The sequence below is a fragment of the Podarcis melisellensis genome (genome assembly GCF_964234715.1).
Source record: "Podarcis melisellensis genome assembly, chromosome: Z".
NCBI lineage: Eukaryota > Metazoa > Chordata > Lepidosauria > Squamata > Lacertidae > Podarcis > Podarcis melisellensis.
The window spans coordinates 46581471-46603388 of record NC_138547.1 but is presented as its reverse complement, the minus strand read 5'-3'; the positions used below and the strand labels follow the sequence as shown (position 1 = coordinate 46603388).

At 45.5% G+C, this 21918-nt stretch overlaps 2 protein-coding genes across 16 annotated transcripts in view; one reads left to right on the top strand and one right to left on the bottom strand.

Moving 5' to 3' along the window:
• The window catches only part of TEX11 (testis expressed 11), a 46472-nt gene extending 39641 nt beyond the window's left edge, over nt 1-6831 (top strand). For 4 of the 5 annotated variants that reach the window (XM_081896911.1, XM_081896910.1, XM_081896914.1 and 1 more), the window contains 7 exons: nt 2107-2217; nt 2737-2809; nt 4015-4164; nt 4693-4798; nt 5430-5550; nt 5966-6139; nt 6508-6831. In XM_081896911.1, coding sequence (XP_081753037.1) covers nt 2107-2217; nt 2737-2809; nt 4015-4164; nt 4693-4798; nt 5430-5550; nt 5966-6139; nt 6508-6576 — 804 coding nt within the window. In that variant the 3' untranslated portion in view covers nt 6577-6831. The remainder of the gene's footprint in view (nt 1-2106; nt 2218-2736; nt 2810-4014; nt 4165-4692; nt 4799-5429; nt 5551-5965; nt 6140-6507) is intronic. The other variant, XM_081896912.1, reaches the window with a different exon arrangement.
• A 753-nt stretch (nt 6832-7584) lies between these two features.
• The window catches only part of DLG3 (discs large MAGUK scaffold protein 3), a 113378-nt gene continuing 99044 nt past the window's right edge, over nt 7585-21918 (bottom strand). For 7 of the 11 annotated variants that reach the window (XM_081896917.1, XM_081896923.1, XM_081896921.1 and 4 more), the window contains 11 exons: nt 21443-21557; nt 17798-17974; nt 17347-17422; nt 16552-16651; nt 13450-13491; nt 12674-12724; nt 12426-12527; nt 11903-12075; nt 11372-11481; nt 10778-10869; nt 7585-10054 (listed from right to left, as the gene is read on the bottom strand). In XM_081896917.1, coding sequence (XP_081753043.1) covers nt 9948-10054; nt 10778-10869; nt 11372-11481; nt 11903-12075; nt 12426-12527; nt 12674-12724; nt 13450-13491; nt 16552-16651; nt 17347-17422; nt 17798-17974; nt 21443-21557 — 1145 coding nt within the window. In that variant the 3' untranslated portion in view covers nt 7585-9947. Of the gene's footprint in view, nt 10055-10777; nt 10870-11371; nt 11482-11902; nt 12076-12425; nt 12528-12673; nt 12725-13449; nt 13492-14399; nt 14446-16551; nt 16652-17346; nt 17423-17797; nt 17975-21442; nt 21558-21918 lie in introns of all 11 variants that reach the window. The other 4 variants (XM_081896922.1, XM_081896919.1, XM_081896924.1 and 1 more) reach the window with 3 other exon arrangements.

Genomic DNA, 21918 nt, shown 5'->3' with positions numbered 1-21918 from the left:
AGCTTGAAAGTTATTTTTGTGTTGGGTATCCCCAAGTATACCCAGGGTGAACTTTGAAGCTCTGCCTGGCTTGGTATATGGTTGAAATAGCACAGGTTAAATGCACATAAGTGCTGCCAGATAAGTTTAATGGTTTGTTTCAACAGCTTCCAAGTAGAGGACTGTGTGTATCATCCTAGATTTTGGTAGAATCAGTGAAAGCTAGAACTAACAAAGGTTTAAGTAAACTCTGCCAAACGTGGATATTTCTGGACTTAGCCCATGCTGGCAAGGCTGGGTAGCAATTAAGAAATAGTGGCTCATCAGTGAAACCACCACCAGGGCAAGATATTTTCTGCATTGGACAGAGAGGAGAGTTCCCAGGGTTACTGTGGGCAGAGAAAGATTTAGGATTTCAGCTTCTATGGCATAGGAAAAGAGGGGAGCAGGCAGGCTGTGCCCACAGGGAAAAGGTGTTGTTTTACACGAGGCTTCGGTTTTCTCTCTCGAAAGTATCTTTGGGAAGGAGAAGGGTGGAGCCAGAACTCTGGACGAGGGCATGCAGGGCAGAACCATCTTGTTTAGGGAAGTTTTTAATGTTTGATGTTTTATTCTGTTTTTAATCTCTTGGGAGCCACCCAGAGTGGCTGGGGAAACCCAGCTGGATGGGCGGGGTATAATTATTATTATTATTATTTATTGATCCCCTCTTGAGATTAATGCCCTGAACTCTCCAGTGTAGACCGAGGTGTAAATACATGCCCAATAAACCATATTTCCTAAAGAGACATAGTTTTCTCAATGAAAACACTGCCCTGCCTGAGCAGCTAGAACCCCCTGGAGCCTTGCTACCACATGGCAGATTGGGGGTGGCATGCTGCAACCTTTGTAACAGTATGTATTTCAGAAAGGTGGGTTGCTAGGCATGGTCTTCACTGCAACATTCAGAGTCTTTCAGGCTATAGTTGAGATGCTAGGATGGGCTGGTAAGTTTAAGGGAAACCACAAACATCCCAATTAATCATTGTCATGATGGTGGTAAATATTGCAAATTTGAGAGAATTTGTTCAGATCAGTAGACCGACCCTGTTTTGAAAGTGAGTTCAGAAGAAGGAGGTTTCCCGGGGAATAAGTGGATCATCCTGGCTTAACCTTTGAGAAACTGTTCCAGGTTAGTTCAGCCTCCCTAGGGCAGCATTCACTGACCATGTGACATTACCACCGGTGGGGAATGTGGGAATATCACCAAGTTTCCTTTTACCAAGCTGCTTCAGCATCCTACCTGTGCTTCAGTGGAACTCTGCATACAGCCTGTGGCTAAGAGGTGGAAGATCTTTTAATGGCAGGAGCAGGACATGTTTCATAGAATTGTAGCGTCCAACCCCCTGCAATGCATGCATCTCAGCTAAAGCATTCATGACAGAAGGCCATCCAGCCTCTGTTCAAAAGCCTCCAAGGAAGGAGAGCCCACCACCTCTCATGGGAGTCTGTTCCACTGCCAAACAGCTCTTACTGTCAGAAAGTTTTTCCTGAATTTTTAGTCAGAATCTCCTTTCTTGAAACTTGAAGCCTTAGATTCGAGTCCTACCCTCCAGAGCAGGAGAAAACAAGCTTGCCCCTGTGGCAGCCCTTAAGATATTCAAAGATGGCTACCATATCTCCTCTCAGTCTCCTCTCTTGCAGGCTAAACGTACCCAGCTCCTTCAAGCGTTCCTCATAAGGTTTTGTTTCCTGCCTTGATTTCCATGTTTAACATGAAAGATACTGTTAGAAGGCTTTCTTTGTCACCATGTAAACAAGGGCTAGCTGAACTATTTTCAGTTTTGCTCAGAACATCAACGATTGGTTGTGAGCTTTGAAGATGAATGCTGCAGTAAATACCCGAAAGGGCTTGGGCGTGCCCCTCAAGCACTTTGCGCTCCAGAGCTCCTATTGCTTCTGTCCAGACCCTTCATAGGAACCTAGGAGGGTCAGATTTGGCGGGAGCAGAGAGGTAGAAGACTTGGGCTCTGCAATGTGGAGGGAGAGTGGGAGGGAGAGTTGGAGTGTGTTTGTGGAGAGAAAACCCTCTGGCATCCAAAGAAAAGGGACAACAATCACATTTCTATTAAATGTTTCCTGTTGCAGTTTGCTCGGCTTTGTCCTGCTGAGAAAACTGTTCTGCTTGACCAGAGATTATGCCTGCTTATGGCTATTGCCATTGGTCTTGAAATGGGACGGAACAGCTCCACTGGCCAGGTAGAGTTTGGATGGAGTAAGAATTCCACACCCCTCCCTTTTGTGACAAATGCTTTATGCAAGCTCAAAGGTACAGCCGAGTTTCTGTTTGATGTGGATTCGATGCTGAGAGGACAGTCGCCCACTTCCTCTTTGGAAATCTGGGAATTTATATACCACTTTTCATATAGCAGCATAAGCAGGGCTCCAACCCCCCCCCCAATAAGTTACGCAATTTCAAACATCAATTAGAAACATTAGAATCACATTTGGAGGACTCTGGGTAAACTGGACTTCCTCATGGGATATCCAGGCCATCTTCCTAGCCCTTCCCACTTCACAAACTTGCACACTTCCTCCCCTCTGGAATTTATCTGGAGAGTTTTGCAGCTGCATTTGAGCAAGTCAAGGAGCTAAAATCCTATGTACGGAATGCAACACCCCACCCCACCCCACCTGCCTTACCCAGAAAATAGTGCAACTGTTATGGTTCAAAAGTGGAGTTCCTCCCCCACAATTATATATTTGTTTTCAAATCAGAATGAACTACTGGTGGAGGCCCTCGGACACATAGAGACTTGTTGGGATATTGGGACATATCTAAAAGAAACTGGTGAGTTGGAGATTATGCAATACAAAGTGCTGCTGTTGACACAATATATATCTGCCCAAAGAAGTGGGTGGGACTCTCATCTTGCTTTGGTAGACGCTGGTACAGTGACTTCTCTTGGGATGCAGGAAATACATGCAGCCCAGGAGACTGAAGAACAAAAGCATGATGCTGGAGAGCTGGGTGGGGAGGTATGAATTATTGCTGCACAAGTTTCTTGAAACCTAGGCATATTTGCTCAGAAGTCAGTTCCACTGAACTGAATACAATTTATGCCCAAGTCAGTGTCGATTGCAAGCATAGTGTTGTAAGTATACTACTTATAGTTGCTGCTTATAAATGTTAAGCCATATGTGGTGGTTGGTGGAAGAGCTGGAAGGAATAAAAAAAAAGCTTGACCCTGAGACATATGGTGAGAGGAGACCAAAAATGCTCCTGCAGCTGAGATCTTTTCAGAGGTTCAAGCCTGCTTCAGATGGGAGTCACCATTTTTGAGGACTACCTGTACCCCTGGACATCCAGTGCTCTCTTTAAAATTCCTGGGGCACACTGCGGATGAAATTCCTGGTTTAAGATGGCAGATGAAACTATTCCTGATGGAAACTTGCAAGCAAACACCTTGATGCTAAGGAACCTTGTTAGCCTTAGAACTGAAACAAGCTCCTAGCCTTTGTCTTCACTACCCTTCACAGAAGACATGTCAAACTCAAAATAATATTTTGGTGTGTAGTCTTGGCTTCCAAATTTCAGATATTTGTGTAAATATCAGACTGCTTGTTGGGTTTAATGACAAATCATCTGCCTGAAGCAGTCACCTTTTGCCACTACATAGCAGGGCCAAGTTTGTATCCCGGGTTTGTATCTTACCCACAGAAACTAGTCCAGTGGTACCTCTGGTTGTGAACGGGATCCGTTCCGGAGCCCTGTTCGCAACCTGAGCAGAACGCAACCTGCGCATGCTCGTGCTGTCATTTTGAGCGTCTGCACAAGTGGCGAAACCCAGATGTAACCCTTCCGGGTTGCCGTGGGATGCTACCTGAAAACATTTTAACCTGAAGCATCTTTAACCCGGGGTATGACTGTATAGCAAAGGCAAAGGATCTATATTCTCCTTCAGCTAAGTGTCTATCGATTTAGGGGTCTGCCAACCTCAGTACACAAGCTGATTTAGCGACCAGCTAACATGTGACTCTCCTTCTACTCAAAAGGCAACTTTTCTGAAGACCCATCAGATACGTTACTTCTCCTGTATGAGTTTGAGGCAAGAGTAAAGCTCGGTGACCCGAAAGTAACCATTCTTCTGGATACAATTTTGGAAAGGCCCAATATCGATACTAAGATGCTGGAATCAATTGCCTGTAAGAGCCATGTTTTCATTTCATTTGCTTGGTGGGACCATGTGTGCTCCACAGCCCAGTGAATTACTAATCTTTTGGATCTCTGTGGGGCAAACTATTGCATTCACGGGCCTCATATTGCCACAACCATTTCTTTTGCTTTCCTGTTAGTAGTTCAGCTGCAGCCTGCCTTGTAGAAGTTTTGGACCAGAGTTAGTGGTAGTGGAAGAAAGACAGGCTTCTGCCACTCAGACAGTTCGCTTTCCAGTATCTGGCATTCCGCTCCCCGCAACCCGATTGGCAGTCTTTTGTCCATGGCAGTATTATTGCTACAGTGGCCACCAGCTGATCAAAAGAGGTGGTTGAATTTGTTTGATACCAGCTCAGGTAAACAGCAACATTTGAAGCAGGAAAGATTTTCAGCTTCCCCTGTGCTTTTGACTGGTTTAGTCAGCATTTTCCTCACCAGGCACACTGATGTAACATAGCATAGCAACAGAGCTTTGCACTTCTGAAAGTGACTCTCTTGTCTTGCCTTCCTTTCTCCAGCGCTGGCCATGGCTCCACCGGCTTACTACCCTTCACTCGCCAAGAAAGCCCTCAGAAAGCTTTTGACTATTAGCAAATGTGAACCCTTCGATGGACTCACTTTCAGGTAAGGATGAGCTACACTAAGGGCTATGCATCCTGGCCAGCGGAATCTCAGTGCGATCTGCTTTGCAACCTTGTTTACAAGTCCAGGGAGGGGAACTGACTGTCAGCATTCTATTACTTAACCCGTGTTGCTCAAATGGAACTCAGCAGGGAAGATGATGCAGACAAAACTAGAGTTAGTTGCCTCTGCCTGTCACTGGTTTTGGCCGCACGAACCGTTAAGTCTCCCTGCCTTCCTGCCCTTTAAGTCCCAATGGGTACCTGCCACCACTTATCGCAGCTGTTTTCTTAATGAGATGGGGTATACGTGTTGTAAGTGAAGCCCTTGATGAGGCCTCTTTCCTTACATTCTTCCCAGCAAAGGAACCCACCTGCATTCCTTCCTCCATCTGAGTGACCCAATTGATACCACTGGGTAGTGAAGGGCTCTGCCCGGGTGTTTATACTTCACTTTGTATACTTTGAAGAGGTTGAAGTTTGGAAAGGAATCTACTGTCCCCTTGGAGAAACTTTGCTGTGTGCTTTTTTGGGGGAGGAGTGTCAAACTGACAACTGCTTTGCAGATGAGTCAGAAGGGCATTCTACACATGCTTGCATTGAATTCTCTTTCCCTTTTCTTTGCTGATATTCAGCAAATGTATACATAGCTTGATTCAGCTTACTCTGCCATCTGATGCGCCTGGAGCAGATCCATATGCACTGGTGGAGTCACAGGGCTACTTTGAAGAAGCTCTGAAGATTTTGGATAGCATGGTGAGGAGGAAGTGCCATCAAAATTATTTCCTGGTAATGGCAGTTGGGCTGGGAATTCATAGCTGTCAGGGTTTCCCTTCTTCCGGAGTCACTAGAAGTGGCCACCTGTGCACTATAGACCTTGCCAGGTCTAAGTAATGATATATGGCCTCAATATCTAAAAGGTTTCGGGTGACTGACATGCACTGCTTCATGTAGTTGGGTAGGGGCTTGTGAGCTGAGCTGTTCTGAGCTGTAGCCCAGGTCCTTCTGAACCGAAATTTGTCTGTAGCCAACATAAGTGCTCAAGAAATCCTGTCAGATTTCCTCAAAAGCTATTGTGCTGCATCAAACTCATATTCTTTCAGTTTCTACTAGAACTACAGCCTCAACGTGAAAACCCTGATCAGTGCTGTTTTCTCCTGGTTACTGGCAGGTGCTGCGGTCCAGTTATCCAGATGAAGAAATATTCTGGCTCATGGTTAGAGCTTGGAACATAGGAGTATACTACAACACTTTGGCCAGATATGTTACAGCTGAGCAATGGTGTCGCGTAGCAATGTTCTTCTTGAATCACCTGAGAGATATATGTACCAGCTACAGAAGAAAGGTATGGAAGGATGAACGAAACAGCTTAACTGTGGTTCTAGAATATGCAGGGAGATGGCCTGTATTGAGCAGGTGCAAACACCATAGCATGCAGTGGATGCAATAGGTTAAATGGTAGGTAGTCTCTTTTACATCCTGGAATCACTAGCTGAGATTAGCCATGTTAATCATGCAGGGACCTTGGGTTAAGGAATTTGCCACTGGTGGATGGGGGAATACGCAGATAGACACAATATCTTGGGTCAAGTTTTCCCCAAAGTTTTCCTAGAAAGCTGCTTGACCTAAATACAAGGGGCTCAAACTGCATTAGACCCCCAGCATTCAATGCATGACACTAATCTGGCTTTTTTTTGTGATTTCTGCCCACAGATGACCGCCTTTTACCAAGTATTGATGGACAGACTTCCAGGAGCAAAGGGACCCTCTCCAAATAAGTGACAGAAATCAAGTCCACAGCAAAGGCAGCTGGTGCTTTACTCAACTTACCAGTCATTTTGTTGCCCAAACCAGATAAATATTTTGGCTCATGGTTAGAGCTTGGAACATAGTATACTACAACTCTTTGGGCAGAGAGAATACAGCTGAGCAATGGTGTCATGTTAGGTGAGATAAACTACCACCTTCTAGTTTGTTAGAGATGTTTGTCTGGCGTGGGGTTGTACAATGAATAAAATAGTTTAGCAGTTGCAATGACATTTGTGTTTTCCTATTTATTGGTTCAACTTTCCATCCACCTTGTAGAAGCAAGAAGTTTCTATACCAGGGTACTCAGCAATTTCCTTCAGCCCCCACCACCCCGGAGCGCTGCCATGCTAGCTGGGGTTGAGGGTAGTGAGAGGTATGTCATGTTGGCCATCCCATTCCTACACTCAAAAGGCACAAACTAGAAAGCAGTAGCAGCTGTGCAAAACGTAGGGGAAAGTAACACTCAATTGTGTTTTTGCCTCATCTCTTCAGTAAGCTGGCAACTATTCATTTTGTCACTGGCCTGTGCTAGCTAGGACAAGAACCATGCAGGATCTGTATAGGACATAGTAGGAACTACTGCTGTTATTGCTTGAGGTGTGTCCCTCTGCTACCAGCCTACAGAAATTTATACAAGTATTGAACAACCGTTTTCCTACAAGTGGGTGGGTGGTTCCATTCACACTACTAGGCAGGACTGCAAATCAAGCCACCCTTGGAAAGGGTTCTCCTCCAGTGCCTCTCTAGCTGTCAGTGTAGGCCATCTGATAGACTGCCTCCTTGTGGGTCAACATACAGATTAACACACAGCAACTTTTATTTACCTTGAACCTGCAACACAATGAGAGCATTGCATGAGAAAGTATGTGTTCCTGGATTTGTGGTGAGAAGTATACTACCCTAGACTAGGCCCCCGGAGCCAGTGGCAGCCAATACATTGATGACAAGCCATAGCCCCAGAATAAATCCTCAGCAGACAAGTTCATTGCAACGTTCTGTTTATTAAAAATATATGTCTCCTTGGAAGAAACACTGGTAAACCAACTAGTGTCATGTTTGATACTTTCAGCTATGCCATGGGTACATAGGCCTTTTCTCCATGGGCCTAGAAGACAAGGCGACAGGCTATTAGAAAAGAAAAGGAGTTAGAACCTAGAGACTGGCCACCTCAGAAGCTGCTGCTTTTGTGTACAGGCCAGTTCTCAAGAATGTGCCTTGCAGTGCCGGCTGAGTAGAAGTCGCATGTGGCCTTGTCCAAACTCCCTCCACCAGGAACTTGTAAATGACAGTTCCCTCATCTTTATTCTTCATAGTCCTGCCAGCAAACAGCAGCTCCAATGCTACCAAAGTTCCACTTGGTTTCTTGCAACACAGCCGATGTGGAAACAGCTTCTTGCTTACCAGAATGAATCTCCACAGGATGAGTTTTCACCCATATTTAACAATGAGGCCCGTGCACAAATATCACAATGAATGACAGAGCTACCTACCAGCTATGGAGTGGGCAGCATCACCCTGCTGCAATCTGAGGCCGAATCCTACTCACTCCCTTAGGACCAGTAACACTGGGGTCTCCTCCCATAACATCCATTGCTGTCATTCCATGGAAAACGGATGCCTATGAGTGCCTGATTCGAGAGCTGGATGGGGCAAGACTGGGAAAACGAGCAAATCTCCTTTTGAATAACAGGCAAGGGCTTGTACCAAACTAGGGAGTGCTTGAAAACTTCTCTCAATAATGATCCAGCTTATTTTCTTGCTCAGCGGGCAAACAAACTTTTTTACCCACACAGCTTACACATTGACAGACATGATTAGGATGAGCATATATCAAGGCTTCCTGGAAGCAACTGCCTCAGTACATGTAAAACTAACAGTCTGTGCCTCACAACAGCGTGCATTCTGAATTCCACCTACCCTTTCCTGTCTTGAAGAACTGCAAGCTGAGGTTGGCCATGTGGGGTAATGGGGGCTCATCTCGGAACAGAAATTATACAGAAATGCAAAATAAGAGGGATGGTGTTCTTCACTGAGCCCCTGGTGATGCACTTGTCAGGAAGGGCTTCCAAGTGTTACAACCAGAATTTGACAAAATTCTGCTAGAATAAGGATTTCCAGAGAAGTCTGTTCTGAATGTGGTTGGGATATTGTATCCATCTATGATGCAGAGTCTCTTCCCATTTTCATCTGCTGCTTTCAGCTTCGCTGTATGCATCTCAAAATGTTATTCCACCAGAAAAAAGTCAGTGGGATGGAGTTCAGTCTCCCTACAGGGAAGTGACCCCATCACAACAAAGAACAGCTGGTGTGCTCATTCCACATGGTCTGTAGGTTGGGTCTGAGTCTGGAATCTATTTACAACGGAACAATCTTAAAAAATAACTTAAAAAACTGGATTGTATACCCGTTAAGTTCATTATTAAAATCAAAAGCTGGGAATAATGAAAAGCCAACACACCAACACAAACATGATTTTGGTTTAACGCCAGCTTTAAAAAAAACCAAAAAACCCAGAAGAAACCCCTCATGCAAACACATCAGGTGACATAAAACAATGTGCAATAGGTAGCATTTTCAATTTGCTTTATGGTGCTCAAATCAACTGCTGAAGCTTCACATGTGGTCCTGGGCTCTCTGCACACATCACAACCACAGCGCCAGTTGCAGTTCTTTCCAAACACAGCCTTCCCTACAAAATTGGTTTTCCAAAAAAAACACTCAGCAGCACCCAAAGAAACCAAACACTTGGTACCTTTAAATCCACCCTCAGCCACAAAAGGTTTTCTAGGCCACATGGCTGAGATATGACAGTAATATAATTCTTGCACTAACAAAGTACCACTTAAGCAGCCCCCCTCATGTTTTTAATTTTATATGCATTCTGTTGCCTTCCCCTCCATCACAGTGCTGGGTGAACACTGCACTCTTGGAAAAGCTGCCCCAGGTTGCCAGTCCTCAGCATGTTTACAGGGGCAGACAGTGTCCTTATCTGTTGCCTTGGTGGCTCTTTTAAGCTAGTCCTCATCTGCTACCTCCCATCTTGCTTCTTTATTTTAACTCTTGATAGTAATTTTTTTTAATTAAAAAAACACACAAAACTCTCAAATGGGGTTTGCCTCCATTTCTAAAGGAGCAACAGGAAGGTCCATGCAGGAACGGGTGGGGACAGTCACTTGATGAAGGAGATTGGTCCATCCCAAGAAAAAGAAAACAGGACTAGAAAACTCAATTGTCAACCATCTAAAAAAGGGACAGGGATGGTCTTCATGCTCCCCGCCCCCAAGGGCAGGGGGCTGGGGGAGGGGTCTCTGATCTTCTCACAAGTTGATTGGAAAGTGGAGACTTCACAGTTTCTCAGGGGATGGGACCCAAATATAATGCCCAGATTGGTCTTCTATTATCTGTTTGATTTTACTGTAAATCTCTTCCAGAGAGTCTCCTTGTACAATGGCTGGAAAACACAAACCAAAAACAGTTATTTACTAGTGTAGAAGAGACATCAAACTTGGCAAGCTCCTTTCTATCTACCTGAGGAGGGAATTGTACTGCCTCCTCAAGTTCAAATTCTAACATCCAACTTAAGTTGTGGCATCAAGCAAAAGATTGATGGAAGCCAATAATATCTCTATCCCTGTGCTTCTGTATTGTGCGTGAGAACAGGTTTCAGGAGCAACTAACTGCAGCAGAACCAACTCGCACTACTTGTTCAGCACTGGAAACAGCTTTCTGAGCCAGCCCACTTTAAAAGACACCAACACGTGAATTTCATCTTGCATTACCTTTTCTAAAGCACACCATGTAACATCTGCTGTAACCTCCTAGGGATACCCTGTACCCTGCTAGAAACCTGATGGAGATGGCAGGAGATTGCTGCAACCTTTTCAAAGGATTGCCAGCCCTGACACTTTTCCAGCCAAGCCTAGCCTGTCCTTAAAGTCTCCTCCTTTTAAAATCCTTGGTGAGCACAGGTACAGGTGTTGACCATTTCACATGGGGTTCTGCTCCCAGGCCTCACATGCCCTGCCTTGCCCCCATTCTGCCCTCTTCCAGGTCCAGAAGGACCTGCACACCAATTGGACAAACCTAAAATGGTTGCTGCCTGTACCCTTTTCTTCACAAAAGATGTGAGTGTGAATGTCATCACCAGTCATTCAGGAACAGTCTAGATTCTCACCTGTAAAATATTCTCCAAATTCCTGCTCCAGTTTCATGGCTTTGTCAAATACCTTGTTGGCTTGTTCGTATGTCTGCCTCCGGTTCATCTCCCTGCCAGCCCAAATGGAAGAGACTCAGTACAAACACACGAGACCTGGCACAAGCCCAGGCACATTTCTGGCCACTGTGTAAGAGTGCAAAATCCAAAAATAGGCTTGTGTGCAGCTCCACTGGCAATGCTGCAATTGAAACAAGTCGCTTGAAGCTGTAAGTCTTCAGTTCAGGGATGGGTAGCCTGAACAGAAGGTGATGTTGGTCCACAATTCCCATTAGCCCTTGCCAGAACACCCAGTGATCAGGAATTACAGTTGTCTGTGGAAAGCTTTCCTTTCTAAGGTGGGCCTATCGGTGGCTGGTACAGGAGATTCTGGAATCCCAACAGGCAAGGGCTGTGTTGATAGAGCATGCAGTGCTCCCTAAGCTGACCCAAGTGCAGAAGAGGCAGCCACTTTCTCTTCATGGCATCCCCTTTTCCCCACTGCGTGTACACGCACACACACACCCTCCAACAGAAGGCAGGATAACAAATATTCACAGCTGCCATACTACTCACATGAGTGCTTCGATGGATTTTGGCTTGATGAAAATGGCGATTGGGTACAGTTGTGCTTGCTGCAACCTCTTGATGGCATTGCCAGACACATCAAGGATACAGTGCTTCCCCTGCAGTACCGAGGGTGCCAGTTATTACCAAGCCTTTGCTAAGCAGTTTCAACAAGCCCCCACAAACAAAAATCCCACTCTAAGATCACAACACACGCCCTGGTCACTAGGTGAGTATAGCTACATCAAAAATCAGATCATGTCTGGGTCACTCTAGGGCTGGCACTCTCTTGCATGCAATAACCTCCTGAACCTGCAACATCAGTCCCAAAAGGGCCTCAGTGTTTTATTCCCAATTAAAAGTGATGCTTTCAAGTGTCCCAAGCCCACAATAATTTAACTTGAATGCATTGGACTTTGTGCTAGCGGCTCAGTCACAGGGCAGAGAGAACTCATGAACAGTACCTGAGAAGCTATGACAGAAATCCTAAGGAGGTTGCAGCCACAGCTATCACATGTTGTCCTGGACACAATTACTTACCCGTTCTGCTACAGCCCGCACAGACTGAATACTGGTCCCATAGAGATTGTCATTGAACTGCCCAGCCTCAATAAACTTGCTGTCTTGAATGTCCTTCTCCATCTGCTCCCGGGATGCCACAAAGTGGTAATCCTGCCCATCTACCTCATTCTCACGCCTAGGCCTGGTAGTGTCTGGAATAGAACATAGCAAATCTGGAATGCATCAGCCCTTTCTGTTGCTCAGGGAGCAATGTCCACAACTATGGGCTCAGAGTCCCCATCTTCTCAGGCAAATTAACAGGTATGGCTAACTTCGGCTGTACAACCCAGCATCTGCAGTATGTTGAAAAAAAGAAGGACCAACTAACAGCAGAATCCTGGCTGCCATGTTGAGCCCTCTCCATCCCTCCTCATTCAAGTATTCAAACAGGGTGCAGGGCTTACAGCCATTGCTCAGGTGCAGGTTTCTCCATTTCACTTTGAATTAACCCATGCTAGGCTGTCCCAGAACACTCTTCTCCCTGCAGGGGACCAGCACTTACGTGGCACACAGGAACCAAATTTGTGTGGGAACTCTGAGATGAGATCATCATTGACTCGGTCTTTCGTGGGTCCCAGAACGATCACTGGTCTCGCATAGTGAACTGTAAACATAGCCACAAAGATATGAGGGAGCCTTAAAGTGTAGCCTCAAGTCAACTCTGAAAAAACTACCCAGGAAAAGCAGAGCAGAGGAACATGAGAGCTTCCACTCATTGTAGTGCAGCAAGCTCTTCTTTTGCCAACTTACTTTCTTGCCGGGTCACAGGTTCATATGACAGAATTGTGTCCTCTTGCCCTTCTGAAAGAAATGGAGAGGAAACAGTCAGCCTCTGCTGCAGATGTCGTTGCAGCAACAACCTCCCACCCACCCAAAAGTGGCAGGAGCAGAGTGGCAAAACACACACAATTCTCAGGTACAAAGCTGCATTTCTCTACAACGATTAGTGAGAAGAACTGCCTTCCCTACAGTATGTGTGCTTCTCACCCTGCTCCAACTTTAGAGGGAAGAACCTCTGAGAGAAGCCATCTTCCAAAGGATGCTATCCCCAGCACTGAAGGGCAAGTGCCCTAGAGGCACACATTCCAAAGCCTGCAAAATAAATGCAGGCAGCAGCCTCTGTACCAAGGGAAATGGGCATCATCTTTGCATCCAGTTCAGGATTACCCAGTTATCAGACTAAACTTTTAGCAACATTAGATTCCACCAATATTTGCAAGATGGTATCATAACTCCACAGGGACAGTATCTGAATGGGAACTACTTAGCATTCAGGCCCTAGAACTAAAAAGAAAATGCAGAGTTTGTGGCTTTGTGGAACCTATCCATCTTACATCCACACACACAAATACATGGTTGAAGATTTATTCTAAGTTCTGTCCCAACACATGTTTGGAGACCTAGCTCTAAAACAGCCCTGAAAGGGGTGGGAAAACAAGTCTTGTCCTCCAACACAGAGTGAAGCAAGCAGAGGATCTTGAGGGTTTGCATGCAGAAAGTATGGGACAAAGGGGAGGGACACTTACTGGAACTACTCTCGCTGTCACTGGTGTTTGATGTCACGCTCTCTGCAACCAAGAAAGAGACCCTGATTCAGTACAAACAGATGCAACAAGAGAAGACAAACACCAACTGATGATGACAAGAACAGGGGTGGGGTGGGAGAGAGAAGAACAGTGCAAGGGCAAGCTGAACAGATAGTTAGTACATGCTCTAAGTCCCCACCTTATGGTAACTTGGTGCATTCTTTGAGGAAATATTGTCAAAAAGATTCATGGATCTCTTGCCAAGACAAAAGTGCAACACCACATATATCCTGCCACCCCCAGTAGCTCATCCCCAGCAGGTGTACACAGGGGACCCCAAGCACAGGCAGGAGAAGCTCAGACATACAATCCTGTTTCTAGTTTGCTTCCTTTTCCTAGTCATTAAGGCACAATCTTATCACTGAGAGTTACAAGAGGGGGTTGGGAAAAGGAAAGGTAGGTGCTGGCAGAGCAGGCAGGTGAAGACAAGACAAAAAACTACAGGGCTGCCCTAAGATACTGCAGGCTGAGGGATTCCCATTTCTATGGCATGGATGAAAAGGGGCTCTCAGACAATGCCAACAGGGCAGAAAGCAAGGCTTCATCCACTTAGGATTTCCTAACACCAGGACCTCCTTTCTGCCTTGCCAACATCCTTCCCTAGAACTTGCTTGCAAGTAATCAGGAAGTCCTGGCCCGTTTACTGTACTCCTCACTGCACTCTAGTGGTGAGCTGTCTTTTAGGGACAGGTTCACAAAGCCTATTCATTGGCCACAGGCTAGAAGTGGGCTCAGTTCTCTTGCTCCATAGCAGGCAACGGCCCACATGATGTTCAGAAGCGTCTGACTGGGCTCAGGGATGGTGTGGCTGCTCCAAGCGCAGAAGCCTGTTTCCAGTCACACACATGCTAGCAATGAAAAGTGATCATGTGCAGTGAAATTTCACTTACTCAGGTTCTTTGCGCCATAATAATCGTCACTTAACCCAGGGAAGTCCTGATTCACAGCCAGCCAGAAGTGGGAGAGGGGAGAGAAGAGAAGAGAAGAGAGAGGAGGAGAGGAGAGAAGAGAAGAGGAGAGGAGAGGAGAGGAGAGACAGAGCCAGGACAGCATTAGTGACAGGAGTGCAGAATGGCAGAGAGCTGCAATAGCAAGTGAAGTTAAAGCTCCTGACCAACACTTTCAAAGATCCTCTCTGCCCCAAACCCTCTGGGCATTCAGAAATTCCTGCCCAAAGCTCTAGCTCAGCCACCTCCCGAAGGCCAAGGTTATTCAGTTTCCCAACACATTTTAGCACCAATGTCTCTGGGTATTTCTCAGCCCTACTTAATACTAGATGATCTAGTCCAGAGATGGGCAACTTGTGACTTTTCAGGCACTGCTGAACTCTCAACTGTCATCATCTCTGACCACTAGCTATGCCATCTGACCACTAGCTCTCTGACGGGAGTTCAGAGTTCAACAACACTTGGAGAGCCACAGATTTCCGTCCCTTGATTTAGTGAATGCCTCAGACAAAGGGGTGCTTCAGCAGAATCACTGACAGAGAACTGCAAAGAGCAGCCACCTCTCTGTAGAAGAAGCAGAGTATAAGACCCTGTGTTTTTGAGCCACCAGACTAACCAGGTCAGTGTCACCAAACTGAGTCCCTTGTTCTTCCAAAATTCTCCTGGGCAACTGGTACCAAGAGGCATGGACTCCAGCAACAAGCCCAAGAAAAACACTGACAAACAGATGGCTTTGTCCATTTCATTCATTTCCCCCATTAATCCACACTTGCCACTCTTAATTCTACAGCTGACTGCAGGTATCAGCATGAAACTGTTTGTAGCTGAACAATACAAGAGGAAGGAGCTAGCCCCAGATATCAGCCCTGTTCCACAAAGCACAGACTGTGAAGACCTCTTGCAGAACTGGAAGCTTTTCCAGGCATTTCAATACACTCTCTGGCTCCCACAAGCCCAGCATTTGCAACCAAGCTTTTTGATTGCTGCTTCTCTTGCAGTGTCAATAACAGGAGAAGGCACACTGGCCCGTGCCAGTATGTATGCTTTACATGCAGAAGGTCCCAGTTCAAGTCCTTGTATTTCCTCATTTAAAGAAAAAGGATGCAGGTGAAAGGAAAGTCACTGGAAAAGCACTGCCAGTCAGAGTAGACAATACTGGGCTAGATGACAAATCATTTGTCCTGAAATAATTCTGCCTCGTATGAAGGCATTAAGGTAGGTTAATATTAGAGCCCATGACACAGGGGCAGCCAAGCTATACTGTGCCACACACGAGCCTGACAGCAAACACAGGGCAGTTCTTTCATCAGTGACCTGTTCCCATATATATGGCATTAAGAGAGTGTTCTCCATTAAGTCACATGTACTTTACAAGACTATTGCTGTTTTAGAGAGTGCCTCAGTAGCCCAAATTATGCAACCTTTATGTATTAAACTGGTGCACATCTTTTTGCCTGTTGGCTCAATCTATTTTGCATTACAGGGTGGAGAAGGGAGGTATGCTGGCCCTGCATTTTCACCAGCAACTTCTGTGATACCCACAGGACTGGGCTCTCCAAAAACACCGGTTGGAGCAAGCTGCATTACTGTATCCCTATACAGGCTTTTTGGCCTATGACAGTAGAGAAGGGAGAATGTTGGTCAGTCACCAGAAAGTTAGGAAAAGGTGGCATACTCAAGAGGCTGACAGATCCCCTATCAAAGGACACAAGTTTCAAGGGTGGTCTGGAAGCATAACTAGTGCAGATAAGGTAAGGGAGAGCAAGCAACAGTGACTGGGGATACCAGGAGCAACTGGCAACCTCTCCTACACCAGTGCTTGTTTCAACTTGACGACAGCAGGGAACAGAACAACTCTTGGACTTGCATCATCTCTCAACACAGGCAGGTGAACAGCAATGCTCACTCCAAGGGGCTGTTCATGGCCTTGGGGAAGCTGAGGCCTTTCTGGATAGTGCAGTCCCCATTGCAGTGCCGAATCCAGCAAGGCCTCACTACCACAGGTGCTGGAACAGTATTTCTTGTGAGCAGCATGCTGCTCCTTGGCCACAGGAACCTCCCAAGCCAGAATTTGAGCAGGGCAGCTGCTACTTACGGTCCTGTACGCTGCTCTCCTGAGCCATGTTCTCTTTGCTCTTGTAAAATGGGAACTTTCGAGAGAGGCGGAAACTCTTTTTACGTTTCGTTTTGATCGACTGTGAAGAAGATGGAGATGGAAGGAGGGGGAAGAAAGAAAAAAACAACAAAAAGAACAAAAAGAACAAACAATGGAGTTTAAAGCATGCAAGAAAAAAATAAAATGAAAAGGCAATGATGATCAGTGTCAGGGAAGCTACCCCCTCAAATGAAATAATGGAAATTACATGTAAACGGGAATAAGAGAAAAATTACGTGCAGAGAAAAATGGGGTTTAGGGATGGTGGAAGATGACTAACCAATCAGCATTTCCACAGCAACAAAGATGTGTCCCTTATGGCCCAACCCTTTCATCACCAGAAGGGTCACTAACACTTCCCTGTCTGTGGCTTCCCCACCACTCAATATATTCATAGTCCCTGCATTCCGTCAACAACTTTGAGCCAGTTCTAGTGCATCTGCGGTTGGCAGCCAGTAATGTAACCTGTGCCATGGGGAACAAAAGCAGGATGCTGCAAGACTAATGGGACAGGGCTTTAGGCTTTATCTTCATGTCTGAGGACAAATCAAGTTCCAGTCCACAAGTTTTTCTTAAGGATGCTCCAGCTACCAAACTTAGGCTCAAATAATTCCACCAACCCCTGATCTAGATTAACTGTTGTACCACCTTGGACAGTGCATGATTACATTTATTAAGTTACCTCGTTAACCATTCCTGTGTGCCAACCCTCCCCCCCCCTTCAACGGCACTTACCCGATTGGACTCTATCATTCCAGTTCGGGCATGGAACTTCACAGTTTTCAACCGTGCTCTTTCCTTCTTTTCCACTCTGATTACATCAAGAGAAAAAGATATTATTACATTCAAGTGTGGCTCCCCGCACACCACTGATCCTTGTTCCCTCCCCAGGACCCATTTCTTTCTCAGACATACCACAATGAGTGGTTAGCCATTCTTCCTACCAGGTCTGCGGTTCTACATTAGATGGGGCAAAGTAGATGGGTAGCACCTTCCCTGCCCAGCAGGACATGAAGAAATGTTCACTTTGCTTGCCATAAATCAGTGAACAGCCCCCCAAAAAGCCACCCCTCCCTGACTAGCTACTTTTAGCAGGCTATTTCAGGCACACCTGAAAGATAGCAGGCTGGCCAAGGGTGGGCAATATCAGCTGGAAACTAGCTCTTATTACAGAATGAACACTCACCTTTTCTTGCTGGGAATGACGCCAATTTGCTCGCTCTCTCCATGAGGGGTCACGAGCCTCGCCTGCCACCACTCATCATCTGAGGCATTGATCACATGCAAGATGTCCCCGTAAGAAAAACTCAGTCCTTGACTGGGCAAGCAGCTGTCCCGAGTTCGGTCATAGTCAAAAAGGGCTCTGTACAGGAATGAAGAACATTAGGAGAACAGGATGGTGCCTTTGGCAAGACAAATCACTGATTCACCTAGTTCAATACTGTCTACACAAGGAACCTCAGACCTGGGGGCCAAATGTAGCCCCTCTCCATATTGTTCTCAGGATTCTTACTTGGTCATGCTTCATGTCCTGCTTGAGTGCCGTTGCCTGGCTGGAATGCATCTTGTGTGGCTGGAATGTAGCCTACTGTATTAAACTAGGAGACTCTGAGCTACTTTTCTCTGGCCCTGCCCGCTACTGGCTTTTGGCTCCCATCCTTATGAGGGAACATGGCTCTGGGGCTTTAAAAGGTTCCCAAGCCCTGGGAACCAAGCTGGAGCACTACAGGGTTTCAGGCAGGAGTCTTTCTGAATCCAACCTGGAGATGCTGGGAAGAAAACTTGGGGCCATCTCCATACAAAATGTGGGCTTTACCACTGAGCTAAGGCCTTCCCTTCAGTAAGATCTCCATTGCGCTCAGGGCTTTGTTTCTGATAAGCTCTCATTCACACAAGATTCCTGTAACTGGACACCTTGAGACATACCCATATACCAATTAAAACTATTTATGCCCCACAATTATTCAGGTTTTCTTGTGCAGCAGCTGAGTAGCTGGCTGGAGAAAACAAGCAGGCAGCAGTGGGTTAACTCCTCCAATTCAGAAGGGCAGTACAGCTGAATAGGCCAACTTTCTGGAATGGAATTGTGGCCCAGTGTCTGTTCCTAGAACAGTACTTCATGCTGGCTCTCAGTGTTAAAATTAAGATTTTTACTTTAATTATCTTGAAAAACCATAATATTCAGCAGTCAGAGTGTTAGCTAGCCCACTTGGAAGAAGGAAGTGCCATAGCCAAGCAACAATTTGCAAAGTGCCTCCATTGAGCACTACACATAGCATTCAAGCAAAGCGCTGTCAGAGGGCTTTCCACAAAAGCACATGGCTGAAACTGTTTAGCAAGTCCATCAAATAGGCTCCAGCTATTGACACTGAATTATGTATATATTTAATTATTCTGTATCTTAAGAATGTTGTACAATTGCTTTTTATGTTTTGTAAACTGCTGAGAAACAATCTGTGCATTAACAGTTTGTTGACTCTGCCTCGGGCAATACAGCTCTAATTCGGATAACCAAGAAGCTGCTCTGAAACACTGGATTTCAAGTACAGTGGTACCTTGGGTTACATACGCTTCAGGTTACAGACTCCACTAACCCAGAAATATTACCTCGGGTTAAGAACTTTGCTTCAGGATGAGAACAGAAATCATGCAGCAGCGGTGCAGCGGCAGCAGGAGGCCCCATTAGCTAAAGTGGTGCTTCAGGTTAAGAACAGTTTCAGGTTAAGTACGGACCTCCGGAACGAATTAAGTACTTAACCCGAGGTACCACTGTATCAGTGAGTTTCTCTAACAGCTACAAATATGTGGCTTTCAAAGTCTGCAACTTCTATTTGTGTTCTCCAAAAGTGGTGGAACTGACTATTTCTTCTGCCAAGCAGGATGCTCCAAAGTTCTTTGCCACCCTGTCCTAGGACTTCAGTGGTTATACCTTGCCCAACAGTTTAACAATCTTTAGGGTGCTGTCATTTCCAGAATTTCACTTTCTCCCCACTAAAGGGGCCACTTTCTGCTATACTGTATTCTTTGAAAGCCAGACTCCTACCTGCTGTGGTCTCCTTCAAGTACCTTTAGCATTCTCCCGGAAGGAGAGAAGGCGAGAGCCCACGTTTGACTTAGGGATTTATTTGCTGTACTGGGTAAGGCACCTAGGCAGTACCTCAGCCAGGGTCCGTATGTGAACTATGAGACTGTCTTGCAACCCAACACAATTTTTCAACAAGCCTAGTAATTACCACTACCTGCAGCATGACAGACCATTCCAACAGTTTCAGTTAAAACCTGCTCGAAACTACCCCACCCGGAAGAGTTGGGCAGGTTAGCCCAAGTGCAAAAGGACTTGCAGAATGCTGTCTCAATCACAGGAGCATTCAAGAATGTTACAGAAGCTAGCTTAACAGTTAACAAGAAGCCCTTACAGCACAGGCAATCTATCTTTAAAAAGGCAAACTATGTGAGCTGAAAGTGTCTATGAAGGTGGGGAGCTCCAGAAGACATATCCACCAGCAGCAATGAGCAACAAACCAGTTGAAACCATCCATGTACTTCAATGAGCCAACAACTCTCAGCTACAAAACTGGCTTCTGCTTTACGTAACTGGATCAGATTCCTTAAGTTTGGTATCTCCCCCAAAGTTAGGGAAGACCCAAGTCTCTGAAATCCTTGTGCCCAACAAGTCTTCATGAGGCGACAGATTTGTTAGCCTCTTACAGGCATAGTGTCAGCAAGCAAAGAGAAAAGAAGCAAAGGAATAGCTCTGCTGCTACAGGCTCATCTTGTCCCTCCCTACCTAGCTGTTCTGCCCAATTAGCTGCTCAAAGCAGTTATCCTGTGACAAACAGAGAAGTGGCAGTGGTCAAGTCACAGAAGACTGCACACATAGGGTAAATCATAGGTAGCCTGCTGACCTCAGCAACTTTGTATTTTATTTAACAAGATTTACATATCACTTAATCAACAAAAAGCCTGTTCACATAAAATATTCATTATAAATATAAAAAGTTAAAAACAAGCTGACCTATTACAAAAAACACCAAAATATAAATAAAACAAGCAGCTTTAAAACAAACATACAAAATAAATTATGTGTTAAAATTACCTGCCTGTTTTTTTAAGCAGGTGCCAAAATACAGCAAAGCTGCCTGCCTAATAGTAATACTTTTCTCATCTAAAAATGGCTTCCCTTCCAGAAGGCATTAGCAATCCAACTCCTTTTCTTTCTACAGATAGCAAGATACAGAGGCAGATTTAGGGGAGTGGTTCGTTCGCACTAGGCACTGAGCGAATGACAACAACAGAGGGCGAGAAGCGGCACCAAATTTTGGTGTCACACAGGGCCCCATTGAAATTTAAAAGCCACCACTGCAACACACACACAACACACACAAGGAAAATACATATGCAGGGTGCCGCTGAAATTTTAAAGGCCAACATCCACCACTGCAACACAGACAGGACACCCACGGGAAATACAGACCAATATAGCATGGTGTCAGAGAGAGGTGACAAAGGCTATATTCAATTTAGCTACACAGTGTCTTGGCCTAAAGGATGACACTCAAGGCATGTAGCAAACTCTCCCAGCACAGCCAAGCCACTGCTGAATGTGCTTGAGCCGTGAAAGGTACTGCTACCAATGAAAAGGCAACATGTGCCAGTAAATCTTTGATGTCTAAAAGAACAAAGCTAAGCATCACAAGATACCTCCTTTTCCTGGAAAAAAGAGACTTCCAAAAAAACCAGACAGACCTTCTACTAGTACAGCACACTCAAAGAAATGTCCAGGAGGACCAATATGTATTCATCTATGAGAAAGGGTGGCAACTTTACTCACCGGACATAGAGAGACCGCTTTTCACTTGTCCGAAGAGAGCCAGATCCTGAACTCATGCTGCTGTTCATCATCTGTTCTCTGAGGTCATGGATCTTAGACTCAAAACGGCTGTACTCTGCAAGAAAAATGATGCTGGTGAGTTCAGGGAGGAAACAGGCACACAACACCTTTGCTCACCTCGTGTCCCCATTCAATTAAGCACAATATATATTTTATCTGCAAGGGACCAGAAAGAAGCTCCAAAATGCACATTGTGAAGACAGTTCACATTAGCTATCAAGGGCCAACTGAGATCTGGGCCTAGAAAGCTGCAGATTGTATAAGTCAGATCATGACATTCCTGCTCAATAGTGCAAAATACATATAGATGTGCTAGAGAGACAGCTCACAGTGACCAACCTTCATGATGAATGTTGAGTAACTGAGTATCAGATTCATGGTACAATTGTATCTGTGCACTCAAAAACCACACAAAA